This window comes from Gossypium hirsutum, chromosome D11 (genome assembly GCF_007990345.1).
Source record: "Gossypium hirsutum isolate 1008001.06 chromosome D11, Gossypium_hirsutum_v2.1, whole genome shotgun sequence".
In the NCBI taxonomy this organism is placed as follows: Eukaryota; Viridiplantae; Streptophyta; class Magnoliopsida; order Malvales; family Malvaceae; genus Gossypium; species Gossypium hirsutum.
Window position 1 is genome coordinate 28,976,038 of NC_053447.1, and position 14,252 is coordinate 28,990,289.

At 27.7% G+C, this 14,252-nt stretch overlaps 1 protein-coding gene across 3 annotated transcripts; it reads right to left on the reverse strand.

The window, feature by feature from the left end:
• Positions 1-11,668: 11,668 nt before the first annotated feature.
• LOC107913311 (BAG-associated GRAM protein 1-like) lies at positions 11,669-13,974 on the reverse strand. Of its 3 annotated transcripts, XR_005920404.1 has the most exons (6): positions 13,702-13,974; positions 13,143-13,594; positions 12,886-13,002; positions 12,572-12,601; positions 12,245-12,420; positions 11,669-12,162 (listed from the first exon to the last, which is right to left on the reverse strand). XR_005920404.1 is itself a non-coding variant. In XM_041104015.1 (5 exons), the coding sequence occupies exons 2-5, from the start codon at positions 13,389-13,391 to the stop codon at positions 12,301-12,303; spliced, it is 516 nt and encodes a 171-aa protein (XP_040959949.1). In that variant the 5' UTR covers positions 13,392-13,526; positions 13,702-13,974; the 3' UTR covers positions 11,669-12,300. The 3 variants fall into 3 exon arrangements, 2 of the variants coding, with proteins under 2 accessions (XP_040959949.1, XP_040959948.1); XM_041104015.1 differs by having other exon boundaries at positions 11,669-12,420; positions 13,143-13,526; XM_041104014.1 differs by having other exon boundaries at positions 11,669-12,420.
• Between the last annotated feature and the right edge of the window lie 278 nt (positions 13,975-14,252).

Here is a 14,252-nt window from a genome sequence, read left to right on the forward strand (position 1 = left end):
TGTTACAAGTCAATTCTGTTTATTATGACTTGTATTTTTTCGCTATTATGCTAACATGTCCACTTGGCTTTACACCTTCCGGGTGTTTAGACTTCATGTCTGAGATACATTTCATAAATTATAATAAAATTATAATAAAAGCGTTTATTTCTTTTGATGATTTGTTCTCATCTCAATGCTTTCAAGTATATTTTCATTCAAAATCCTCACTTTTCCATAATATTTCCTTTTGTCAGCTCCATCATCTTTGGTTATGACATAACTAATTGAGATATCTCATTATATTCATAATTTTAGGTGCCTAAACCTCTTTTGGGGTTTTATCAAAAGTTTTTTCTTGAGTCTCTTCATGAATACATGTCTCATTTAGCATGTAACCATCTTCATTTCTTTTCACTTTCTTTGAAGAATTTTTCGTTTTATGGAATCAATTGGCTTATCATGCTTCTAGCATGCCCAAGATTTATTTTTATCAAATGGAAAGCATAATTATTTAGAGCTTCTTAGTTTTTATATGTATAAACTAGTATATGCAATCTCTAAATGTCATCGTTAAACATGTCTAACAAATAATTTTATCCTTCAAACTTTGTGCACATAATATTAGCGAGGATCACAAAAAGTGATGACATAATAATTTAACCAACTTGTCTCCCCTTAATACTAACAAAATTTGCAACATGACAATACCTTTTCAAAATTATAAATATATCTCCTTTCAATTTTTAACATCTAATGAAAATTCTATTTTTTTTTCTCAACTTTATGCTTGATGATTCATCTTAGTGCATTATGGTGGAACATAAAATAGACAATGCACATCCAAATATTATTAGATGAAATCTATTGGCTTATGAATGAAAGTTAATTCTCATGAGACAAATATTTCTTACATGTTGGCTTGATGCAAATAAAAATTGCATGCTTATCATAAAGCTATTCTTATATTAATGGTTAAGAAATTAAATGGAGGCATAATTTTGTTAACCATTAATTATAGCATATATAGACATAGACAACTTAAGCCCAGATAAAATTAAGAAAATCAAGCTTAGGATATAATGCACTAGCATGGTTAGCACAAATTGCATACTATAGAGATTGTGCACAATCAAATTATTTCAAGAAATAATATTGCAAACTTCGGGTTGCACACATGTGGTACATGAGTTCATACATCATTTGGTTATTATCCAAAAATGCAACTGACCTTTACATTTAGCTGGTGTTAGATTAATATTTTCTCCAAAGAACTAGTATTGATGACAATTATTAAAATATAACTTCTAATTCTTCAATAAAATCATATAAATTTTCATCAAATTATTTTGCATCATCATTGACTCGGGATGGTCTAACCGGTCATACCAACACTTGTATTTCTTTTCACTCTCTCATATGTCAATCATATATGTGTAATGTATTCCTTCGAGGAATATTTATAATACAAAAACACGAGTATCTCATGTCATTTCTATCTATGGTTTTAGTGTATAACATATAAAGATTTCCTTCAACTTATTGATCTGAAAAATAATATTATGTTTTACAAAATTTTGCATCGCAAGAAGGTAAGTATTAACTCTTAAAAAGCTTTTTATGGTTTGATACAATATTAGCTCTCCAAGAGCATGTAATTATTTTATTATATAACATTAGTAAATGTTTAATTTATTTTAAATAATATACACTTTTGCATTTCTTTTCAACATGAATGATAAAAAAATTTGATCTTCAAAAACTTTATTTATTCATATAAAAATAAAATGAATAGGTATAAATAAAATATATATTAAACATAACAAATAATAAATTCATATTACTAATAAATCATTATGGTTAGATAATATATTTTTTATATAAATACCATAACACAACAAAATACAAAATATTATAAGGCCAGTTTAAAGTAACTTTACAACTATAAAAGTTTAAACATAAACATTTTCTAACATCCACCTCAATCATGAAATTATCCAGATAGGGTGAATATCCTAAAGTTCATGACAAATAAGTACTTTTACTCTTATTCCAAAATAATCATATATTTTAATCAAAATTAAAATTAAATCAATCAATCCTATTAAAAATGAATCAATAAAAAGTAAAAACATTTACCTCTACATAAAAATCCCAAAAACTAAATGCATGAAGAGTTTTAAAAATTCATAGAGTTACAGACAGAGAATTATATAAATTAAATTTCTTAATAGAAATAAAATCAAATTTCAAAAGAAGTTAATTAGACTAACTTAGGTTACCATAGATGAGAAGCAATGATTATAAACATACTTTGTAAAGAAGAGAAAAAGATCATTCCCAAGCAAATATCAAATAGCCATTGATTCTAATGATTCTTAAACCAAACAATTAAATTTCAATGTTTGTATCTAAACAAAATTTTGACACAAACTAAGAACATATTAATCATCCTTGTATGCATAGTCAACTTTAGCCTCATAGTAAAAATTTTCATCTTTTGCCGAAAAATTATCCTCCATTTCATCAGTTTGGGATAACAAAACTTATCTCAATATTGTTTCCCTTTTTTTAAATGGATGGTTTGATAAAGTTTTACTAGATGCTTAAACATACAACAAGTACGTGACCAATGCAGTTTCATACCACATTGGTAGCATGAATTTTCAATAATCTTCAAATATTTTAACCACCATTTTCTTGTTTTTTCCTTATTATTCTTTTTCTAGTGATTAGAAGTATCACTATTATAACCACCATGATAACAATTATTAGTACGTCTCCAACCTCATCCTCAATTACAACAAAAACCACGATCTCTATATTTAAATTTTCATAATTGTTATTTATTGTTACATTCACTTCAGGAAATGAAGCCTGTTTCACTAGAAGGCATGTGATTATTTCAAAATACTTTTTAAAACCTTTTTCACAATATTGTTGCTGTAGGAGCAAATAAGATATTTCAATCATAAAAAGCTTTAGAGAGTATTATCATTTTCTAATAGTCAAATCATTCTTTCAAATGATTACACAATTCAATAGTCAAGAGGAATTTTTGCAATTAGATATTCCATTTTTAATCCTTCATTTAGATGATGTTGGACAAAAACAATGGTTTTTTATTAAATCAAGCTTTATTTGATAAAAGATTTTGATATAACAAATTGAAGTATTTTTGAATATAAGTTAAAATTGACAAAATGATTTTTAAGTTTGAAGTCTAAGAAATAAAACTTTGAATATTTACATTAAACTCTTAGAAAATTTTGAAATAATTTTAAAATCAAATGAAAATGATTTTAACCAATTCAAAATGATTTCAATCAAGTTAAAATTATTTTAACACATCAAAATTATTTTCAAACAAGTTAGAATTGCTCCAGGCCAAAAAGTATCGATACCATTTGCCCAAGTATCGATATTTTTGGAATTATCGATACCCTTAGAAAAATCGAGACCAAACATGCATTCTATTTTCAAGAACCCTAGAAATTACCGATACTATTTTTCGGGTATCAATACTTTTTGAAAATAATTGATACATTTCTTAAAAATGATACCAAAATAGCATTCTATTTCTTTTAAACCTTACAAAGTATCGACCCGGTATCGATACATATTTCAAAAAGTATCGATGAATCTTTTTGGCATCGATTAATGAATCCCAATGGTCACTAAATCAACATTTATTACAAAAATATCTATACCCTTTTATTTGGTATCGATACTCGTAGTTGCAGGTGAAATAAATGTTCTAGTTTTATATCCCCAACGACCATATTCACTACACCAACAACTTCAACGGTTGGAAATCTATTAGGGGGTATAAATACCATCCTGCGAAGACTTACAACATTAAGAAAATTACTTTCAAGCAAAAAATTAATCAAACAACCTTAGAGCTTAATACTTTCACATTCTTCTTACATACACTTATGAGCTTAATCTCTATTCTCTTTCTCAAGTGTATTTTATTGCATTTGAGTTTCGTTTTTAAACAACTTAATATTGTAAGGATTGTTTCTTTGTTTGCTTATTTGTATCTCTTTGAGAGGGTTTGTAACTTAAGATTTGGGGTAGAAATCTTAAGGAGTTGTAAGGTTAAACCTTGTCTTCACTGGTTGACCAAATTAGTGAATTTGGGAAAATCCTTAATGGTGTAAAGTTAAGGTAGTGGAGTAGGCAATTGGGGCCGAACCACTCTAAATTCTTTGTGTTCATTGTTTCATTTTTTGTCTTTGCTTTCACCTAAAATTTTAAAGGCCAATTCACCCCCTCTTGGAATTTTCAGTTTGTTCCATCGAGCTAACATTTTTGCTTTATCTAAATACAAATTCAAATTCATTTATACTCACAAATCATGTGTGGCTCTATTAGAAATAATCCAATAGGCAACATAGTTATCATATCAATAACATATGTTATGAAAGATATACATATTTAAGCAAAAATATTCAAGTTGTTGATACTTCAATCTTATTCAAAGTCTTAGATCATAAATAAGCATACCATAGAATATATAAAAGATAAATTCAAACTTAAATATGAAAAAAAATAGCATCATTTTTAACTTTTTTTTCATTAAGAATGTTGAAATCTCAAAATCTTTCAAGCACGCATAAAAAAATTATACACTTTAGGATTGTTGCTTCAACAAGGACGTTGTGCCTCTCAATTGCTTGTTCTCTAACGAAATATTAGATACTATCAAGTAAGCTCGTGCTGATAACATATTATGAAATAATAATAATACAAAGAACACAAGAATAATATATGAGAATAAAGGGGATTTCTATTACATTTCTCTTCTTTTTCATCATCATTACAAGTAGTATACTCTTATATAGAGAGATTAGACTCCTCATTTTCTAATACATAAATAGAAAATGGGTTACAAGGAGATGAAATGTGAAGAGTTAAGGAAGATGAAAGGTGAAAGGTTGATTATAATGAAAATCCACTTAATAGCATTCATAACAATAATTTTTTTTTTGAATTGATTTGGATGTTGTATAATTTTATAATTTTCTATCTTTATGATTGTATTTGTATTTGTTCTAAAAATATAATTTTGATTATGTTTACATATTTTTACCATTGTTAAGTAGAGCTATATTCAAAAAGAAATATTATCATGAGTAAGGGTTAAGAGGTTGTTCAAATTTAAATATGTAATTTAAAGGTTAAGAGCTCGGAGCTTTTGCTCGTTGACACCAACAATAAATCATCACCCCTTTCATCGGCCAAATTAGCACCAATTATATCTTCCTTGTTGCTCTTAGCAGCCCTTTTATTTTGCAGTTTGTAACAATCAACTTTGACGTGACCTAACTTTTTACAGTAGCGACACATCTTGTCTTACTTCCTTGATGCTACCAAAACGGAGGCTTGCCTATTTGCCTTGATATCCAAACCAAACTCATTTTTAATTTTGTCTTTACTCAAAAAATGACCTTTCACATACTCGAACAGGAGATTATCCCTGTAATAAATCAAGGTTTCCCTGAAAGATTTGTATAAAGTGGGTAAAGAGCACAATAATAGCATAGCCTAATCTTCATCATCAATCTGAACCTCAACGTTATTTAAATCATTCAAAAGAGTAATAAATTAACTGATGTGATCTCTAAGAAGCTCATCTTTGTTCATGCGAAACATGAATAGACGTTTTAACAGTAAACTATTGGCCAAAGACTTAGTCGCATAAAAGGTTTCTAACCTTTTCCACAAAGCGAATGAGATTTTTTCCATCAATACCTCCTGCAATACCCTATTTATGAGGCACAATTGGATTGCAGACAAGACCTTTTCATCAAACTCTTCCCATTCTAATTGATGTAGATTCTTAGGCTTTTTCCCGATAATGACCTTTTTCAGGCCGGCATGAACAAGAATTGCCATCATCTGAACTTGCCACAAATTGAAATTTATGAAACCATCGAACTTCTCAATATCAAACCTTGTTGCTTCCATCACTGAACAGACTGATCTTGGGAAATCAAAATAGCTCTTATACCAGTTTATTGGGGACAAATTCGGTTAAGCAACGAATAAGTAAAAGAATGAAGAAATTAAAAAATCTAACACAAATATTTTACGTGGAAAAACACTTCTGATGAGGATAAAAATCGCGAGTAAAGATAATTTTACTAAAACGACAAAAGAACAAAGAGTATAAAAGATGGAAATAAACTAAACTCTGAAACTCGAAAAACAAAAACCCTCAAAACGTAAACACAAAATTCTCCGAAAGCTTGTAAAAGCTAATACCTAAATGTGTTATGGGTTTAGTCATTTTTTTCTAAGGTTGTAAAAGAGTCTATTTATAGGCTAAGTTCATAGGTCAATTAATAATAAAATAATCTACACTAATCAGACTTTGATTGAAACAAATAATCAGAGTTTAACTAGAAGAAGAAAATCGAGAAAATTGGATGAAACATCGCCACGTGGCTTATCGGCTCATCGCGACGTCGTCTCTTACTTCGCCATTTAAAAGTTGTCGCGTCGTCGAGATGAGGAGCTCCTCCTTGTTGTGACGTCATAGCCTGATTGTGCCCAAATTTGACCGAAATGCAAGATATACACAGCAAATCTCAACCAAATAATCAAAGAACTCACTCTTCAAGTTGGTTTTTACAAAAAAGAAAAAAAATCTCTCCGAAGAACAATACACTCAGTAAAAAGAGAAATTGTGATGAATTTCTCGATTCTACAACAAAGTCGGGGAAGAGAGCTAACCATTTTATCAAATTTTAAGAAGAAACTTTATGAGCTTTATGTTAAGAATTAATGTGGTATAATTTATAAGATTACCACACAATATATCTATTTTAAACTTTGGGAATAAAATTCTATATTAATGAATATATTTTGTTTTTTACATTTTAATACATTCACTAATTATTTTATATTATTTCTTTAACTATTGGTTATTTTGCTTTATGTTTTGAAAGCAAATGTTAGCATTTTAATATTTTAACCAACTAATTGCTTTTTTAAAATTAAATATGTTAATATTTAGTTTAATCACCCAAAATGTAATATTTTACTTATGAAATATTATTAAAACTAAAAAATTATTAACTTGTAATGACTATTCATCTGAGTTTTACATTGTTAATCTTATAAACATTTCTTTTATTCTTTTGGAATAATATATATTAAAAATATAAATTGTAGTAATTAGTATTATTTTGAGGTACACATATATATTTAATGCAATAATATTGTAAATCCTAATAAAAATGTTAAAAAATATTAACAAAAATACATTATATTATTACTTTATATACCAGGATGTGCCCCATAAATCAAGTGAATAATTATACTACACATTGATACCTGCACAACAAAAACTTATTTGTGAATTTAAAGCATTTTTATTAAAAAAAACTTATTTTTAAAATAAAACATTTTTAATTTGACAAGCTTTTAAATTTTGAATTTTGAATTTTTTTAAATTTTTATATTGCTCTAAGAAAATCTAAGAATTGATATATTTAAAAAGAAGATTTAAATTATTATATTTGTAGTAATAATATGAAAAATAAAAATATTTATAAAGGTTCTAACAGATGTGCCGCCCCCAGTCAAACTCCCCACCTAACAATGTCTTCTGTAGTAATAAAAATATTCTAGAACCAAAATTTTAAAGTTTGCGTGGTGAAATATTTTACATGATAATTTTACAATTTTTTTAATAAATGGTCAAGGACGACTAACATGATTAGTTTTATAGGTTTTCCACACCTTCTATTTTACATATAAAATTCTTTTTCATTCTAATTTTTCCAAACAATCGTTTAACATGCTAATATTGCACTAAACTATACATATTAAAGATATAAAACATTGACATCATGAATTCTTTTTTAAATTTTATTTTTTCCATTATTTTGATACTTTATTTCAAATATTAAATTGTTTTTCTTAATTTATATAAACTATCAAATTTTAAACATTAAAAATTTATATTATTTTGTTTTTACTTTCTTAATCATAATATTCTTAAAATGTTTCAAATTTTATCATAAATAAATATAAATATTAAAATTGATACATAGAGAGAAACCTTAATTCCAGTTTCCAAAGTTACTTTTATCAATTCCCCAGTTTTAATTCAGTCAGAAGTTGATTTATACTCTTTTTTTTAATTTTAATTATTGTGATTTAAAAACCATTTCTCCCTTTCTTCTTATTAAGCATCATAATGATTGTTTAATTTTATAAAAAGAAGTCATTTAGTTTTTAATTTTTTTTTGTTATTTTTAATTTTTAATTTTGCAATATTTGAAAAATCATCCTAAAAAGAATAGAAAAATATATAACGAATATATATGAATTGTCACAAGAAGATCACATAAACAATTAATTAATTTTTTAAAATTTAAAAAAAATATTAAAATTTAACTATTATAACGAATAATTGTTATAAAAATGAAAGGGAGAATATAGAATAAGAGGGAGGTGGTGTGGCCAACAAGCATGGGGTAGAGGCTAGGGGTGAGCTTTTGATTAAGTCAAAAAATTTCAAGTCAGTCGAGTTGATAAATCATATTTTAACAGTTGAGCTCAATTTGAATTTTTTTCGAATCGAATCAACAAATTTCGAGTCGAGTTAACAATCCAATTATTTATACTTAATGTTGTATTACATGGACCGAATATTTAATTAGTAGACAAAGTATAATATTATTTAATTACATAAACAATGCTATGGTTTTGCTTTTAATTTAATGTGTAAATACTTATCAAAAGGACGTAATTTTATCTTTTTTATTCGAATTTTCGAATAATTCAATTGTGTAATTCATATTCGAGTTAAATAAAAAATTTATTTTTTATTCAAGTTGATACAAATAATTCAATTAACTCAAATTATTTAATTCAAAATTTAAATTTTTTTATCAAATTTTTCGAATCGAATTAGATTTTGTTCACCGAAGAAAATATTTAGGGATGAAGAGTTTTTTTTACCAAAATAAGTTTTAGAAATTTAAAAATGCAAAATCGATCTTGTTTAGCGATTCACCTAATTAATGTATATTTTTAAATTTATGCTTGAGATTGATAAAATCAACTTTCGAAATTGAACTAGAGAGCTGACAAATTGGGAAATCTGTTTATACATTGCATTTTAAAAGACGTATTAGTTTGATAATTAGTTAAAAGGGTAAATTATAAAAATAGCCATTTTTATTTGTTTCATATTACATTTTAGTCATTTATGTTTGAAATGTTATGTTTTATTCACTTATATTATCGTTTTGTTACGAAGTGGTCACCCTACTGTTAAGTTCGTTACCTCCCTAACAGCGGTCATATGTGACAATCCAAATAGGCTTTAAATACCAATTTGAATGTCCTACGTGACAGCCTAAATTAAATTTATTTAATTAAAAACCTATTTTCATTCAACAATTGAACATTCAAGTTGGCATTTAAAATGCAGTTGGACTGTCACGTAGGATTGTCGTTAAGGAGATTAACCGAGTTTAATGGTAGAGTGATCATTTCGTAACAAAACGATAACGTAAATAACCAAAACGTAAATGACTAAAATATGACTTGAAGTAAATAAAAGCGACTACTTTTATAGGTCAACTATAATTAAAAGATGTATTAAATTAAAAAAATTTAATAACAAATCCAAACCCAAATATGAAAATGAAGTGGGCACACTAATAAATATATATGAACTTCAAATGCTTTGACTACATTATTAAATAAAAGCCGTTAATTTTTTCCCTGATAAATTGGAAATGGGTGTGTACTGTATACTGTGGTGCGTGGACACAGATTATTAAATGTTAGTTTAAAAAGAAAAGGTTGGAGACAGCAGTTGGGCTAAAACGATAGGTGTTTTGACCCTTTAGGGCACGTTTGGTTCGCTGTATTGGATTAGAGGTGTATTGGATTAGAGGTGTAATGGAATAGATGTGTAATAGCAAATCAACTGTTTGGTTGAATGTAATGGAATAGAGGCGTAATAGTAAAACTGTGTTTGGTTGAATGTAATAGAGGTGTAATAGCATAATGGAAAAAACTAAAATGACCAGAATACCCTTAGCATAAATTTGTTTTGGTAAATGATTATTGTTATTGTTATTTAAATTTTAATAAGATTATTTATTATCAAAAATAAATAATTTAATCATATTTAAACATAATTATTATTTAATATATTTTAATTAAAATATATAATTTAATAAAATTCTTAATAATTAGCAGAAATTTGTTTTGGTAAATTATTTTATTTAAATTTTAATAAGATTATTAATATCAATAATAAATAATTTAATCATATTTAAACATAATTATTATTAAATATATTTTAATTAAAATATATAATTTAATAAAATTCTTAATAATTAATATTCTTATATGAATTTACTCAAATCATAATATATGATACTGTAAAATATAAATTAAAATAATAATTATTAAATATATTATAATTAAAATATATAATTTAATAAAATTCTTAATAATTAATAGTCTTATATGAATTTACTCAAATCATAATATATGATACTATAAAAGAAAATTTGAAATAATTAATATTAAATATATTTTAATTAAAATATATGATTTAATAAAATTTAAAATAATTATAACTAATAAATTATATTTTATGAATTTGTATAATTTAAAATAATAATTATTACATATAATTTAATTATTACATATAAAATTAGTTTAATTAAGGTAACCTAAGTTTAAAACAAATAAAATAAAGAATGAGGATTTGGTTTAGTGTATTAAGTATATCTATTTTGTTGACAATATTCTTATATGAATTTATATACTCATTTCCTTTTATATATTAATATACCACATTAACCGGTATATATTTATATTAATGGCACAAAAAATTTGGGAGAAGATTTTTGAGGACTGCTTTTGTTTACAAATAACATCATTCATTCTGTGGGGAAAAAATTATAAACACTCTTGTTTACAAAAGATCATCAATACAAACTACTATAGCAGCCATAAAATTATTATTGCAATTCCACCCAAAGTATATGGACGACATCCCATTGCCTCAGCACTAACATAGCACATTATTTTTCTTAATTGAACAATTGGGCAATAAACTGATTTAAACAACAAAGTTGAGTTAGTAAAGGAGGATATGGCAGCTATTAAAAAAAACATATCTTACATCTAGATCATACTTTTTAAAACAATCTTCACATAGTGCCCTATCATATGTCCTCTTTGTTTTATTTATTTTCCACATTAGCATGTTGCATCAAAGCTGGACATTGACAACAAATATGCCCCTCACTATAATCACTAAGGAGGAAATATTTGAAGCAAAGGCATTATTATAAATCAAATGGTCTCAGTTTTGTCCTACCAGTATATGCATCACTGACAATTATCTACACAACATTTTATATTTGCTAAGCTAAATAATGAAATACCTTGAAGAAATTGCTACACCTATATAGGTATGCCCTACAAAAAGGATCTTTCCGTGTAGCGCTCCAATAATCATTACAACAAACTAATTCAACCAAAAAATAATCAGTTAAAAATATATTTTTTTGAAAGTTCAGCAATCTCTAAGTTACTTGGAAGTTCAAACCTTCACATAGTTTTAGTTTATATCCATACATCATTTCTCTAGCTTTTACTTTAAACATAAATTTGTTACCACAAAAGCAAATAGCAATAGCAACAACAAATAAGCTTTCATTATATTTGAGTTCACAGACAAATGTATTCACCCATCACATTCTCATTGGTCCAACCATATCACTTCCTATTCCAGACTCCTGAGTAGTTGAAATACATCATTGAGCACCTCACAGGTTCAAAGAGTGCCCCCGAAAAACTATACTTCATCATTTAGAAAAGGAAATCTTATAAAATTCAGCTTTCACAATCTTTCCATCCACTTATTCCCAATATGTTCTTGCTTCTTTACATTTTTAATCCAACTCAATGTATAATCCAACATTTTCCTACTCCTTGGCCAAGAAATAACTATTTACTGCACTAACATTTTCCAATATCCTGTCATCTTTACCAGCTCCCAGACAATGTCAACAAGATTATAGCAAAATTAATACTAAATGGAAAGTAAATGCCCCTTCTTTGGCAGTAAGAAAAGCTTTCAGCTACCAAATTTTGCTGTTTCTATGGATGTGAAGAAAACTAATGCCTCTGATCATATCAAAATAATAATAATCAAGACTACAGTTCAACAAAAGTTAATTCACAAATCATAGAGCAAAGGCAAGAAAACCTTCTTTTCAGCTTCCAACATTGTATGGTAGTTCTTTGATGCGCGCTGTAATGCTCTTAATGCATGGTTCCGGTTCCAAAATAATTGTTATTGCATGGTACACCATGCCCACCAGCCCCCATGCGAAGAATAATTGTTATTGCAGGATTAATGAATGCATGCTGACTTCTACGAATCTGCATAAACCAAATGAAAATTATAAGCATAAACAAATTAAAAATAATAATCTCCACCATGGTCAAGTCAATTCATGTAACATTTATAAAATAATTTTTTTTAATATCACAGAACTAACTTTAACTAACTTATCAGAAGAACAAAGTTTACCTCATCTATATCCCCAAATGGTATCACCACCTGTCATGTAAAAAAAGGATTGTTAAGATTTGAAACACTGAACATCTCTTTTCGGTTTATAATGCCATAGAAGGTGTCAAATCTATTTCTTTTACTATCTTTATATAGTTCAATTGTTTTTGCCTTTAGAAAAGGAAGATGGGGAGATTTTAATGTGAAAGTTTACATGTCTCTGGATTCTACTGTAGGTAAAATTGCCATTAATTCAGCATATATTTTGACAGGGTTACTGAAATTCAACAGGCTAAACCTTGGTAAATTATTAACCAAAATTACAACCTAACCTTCATTTGTTTTGAGAACACATTAGAATGGAAACAAATGTGCCATGCGGAGACATACATACGACCATGGTACAAGAATGATCTCTCAAGTGCACATGAGTAACTATGCTCCACAACCTGAAAGAAAATGCCTGTTAGATAACCCAAGGCCTGAAGTGATTAAAAGGGATTACCTAGAACTCCTATTTGTTAGTACAACCATATCATGCCAAATTTATTTATAAATAAAACTTACAAATACAATCTAAGAAACTTGCCTCATCTGGAAGGAGCTTAAATATTGTTTGTAAAGGCCCTGGCTTTTGATGAACCACAGTAGGTCCTTGTTTATCTGAAGAAATCCTTCTTCGAGTATTAGCTCCAGCATATCCATTCATACCCCTGTTAGTAAAAGCTCTCCAGTTTGCAAATCCAATGAAAATAGTTGATGATAAGTGAGATATCAAACGAAAAGCTTTTGATATGATAACAAAAAGAAGTAATTCAGATTGAGCTAATGACCACATGATAGTCTTAAGATGTGAAAGATAGATGGTAGGAAATCATTTTCATTCACTCTCTTCTGAATCATCACCACTACTGTCTTGTGAATCAATTTTCATAGCCTTCACAACATTGCTTGCTTTAAAATCTTCAACAGCCTTGTCAAAAGTGGTAGGACTATTATCAGTGAAAGACCCGTGTTCTATTGTTTCCTTTAATCCAATTTCTAGATTTCCATACCAAGAAACAAAACTATTAAAAGGATGAAATTTAATCCAATAATCATTGGGAAAACATATTTTTAAATAAAAAATAAGGTTGTATCTTCCTTACCGGTTCCAATGGACAGAACATAGTTTCACCGATAGAGAGGAACAGAAAACGTGAGAAGGAGGCTGCTTTCTGATTGGTGTTCAAAGTCCAGTTGTAACGCCAAAGAGAGGTAAAACAGAAAGGTAAAAGCGTGAATCGGTGGAGATAGAAAGGTAAGACAGAAAGGTGAGGAGAGTGGAGAAGAAAGGTAGAAGGAAGAAACAGAATACGGTGGATTTTGGGTAAGACAGAAGCGTGAATCAGGAGGGTAAAACAGGGACCAAAACTCAATCCAGACCTAGCACAAGGAAGGGATTGGAAATCGGTGGAATTTGGGGATTAGATCAGTAATGGAATAGACCCGTATTAGGCTAATACACCCAACCAAACAATGTATTAAGTGGGGCCCACGATTAGGGGTGTAATGACTATGCCAATACACCCAACCAAACATGGTGTTAGTGTTTCAGGGGACATTTTGGGGAATTTGTTATGGGTGATGATTGCTTCTACAATGGTCCATTATTTTAATGTTTTCTTTTAATTATTATTGTAAGCAGATCTGAAAATAT

What these genes read in the sequence shown, in the direction of transcription:
- LOC107913311 (XM_041104015.1), bottom strand. Translation starts at nt 13,391, where the DNA reads ATGTGGTCATTAGCTCAATCTGAATTACTTCTTTTTGTTATCATATCA. An exon ending in TTAAGCTCCTTCCAGATGAG is followed by an intron (nt 13,003 to 13,142) that starts GCAAGTTTCTTA and finishes ATTTTCTTTCAG; the next exon opens with GTTGTGGAGCATAGTTACTC. An exon ending in CATTTGGGGATATAGATGAG is followed by an intron (nt 12,421 to 12,571) that starts GTAAACTTTGTT and finishes TGGTTTATGCAG; the next exon opens with ATTCGTAGAAGTCAGCATGC.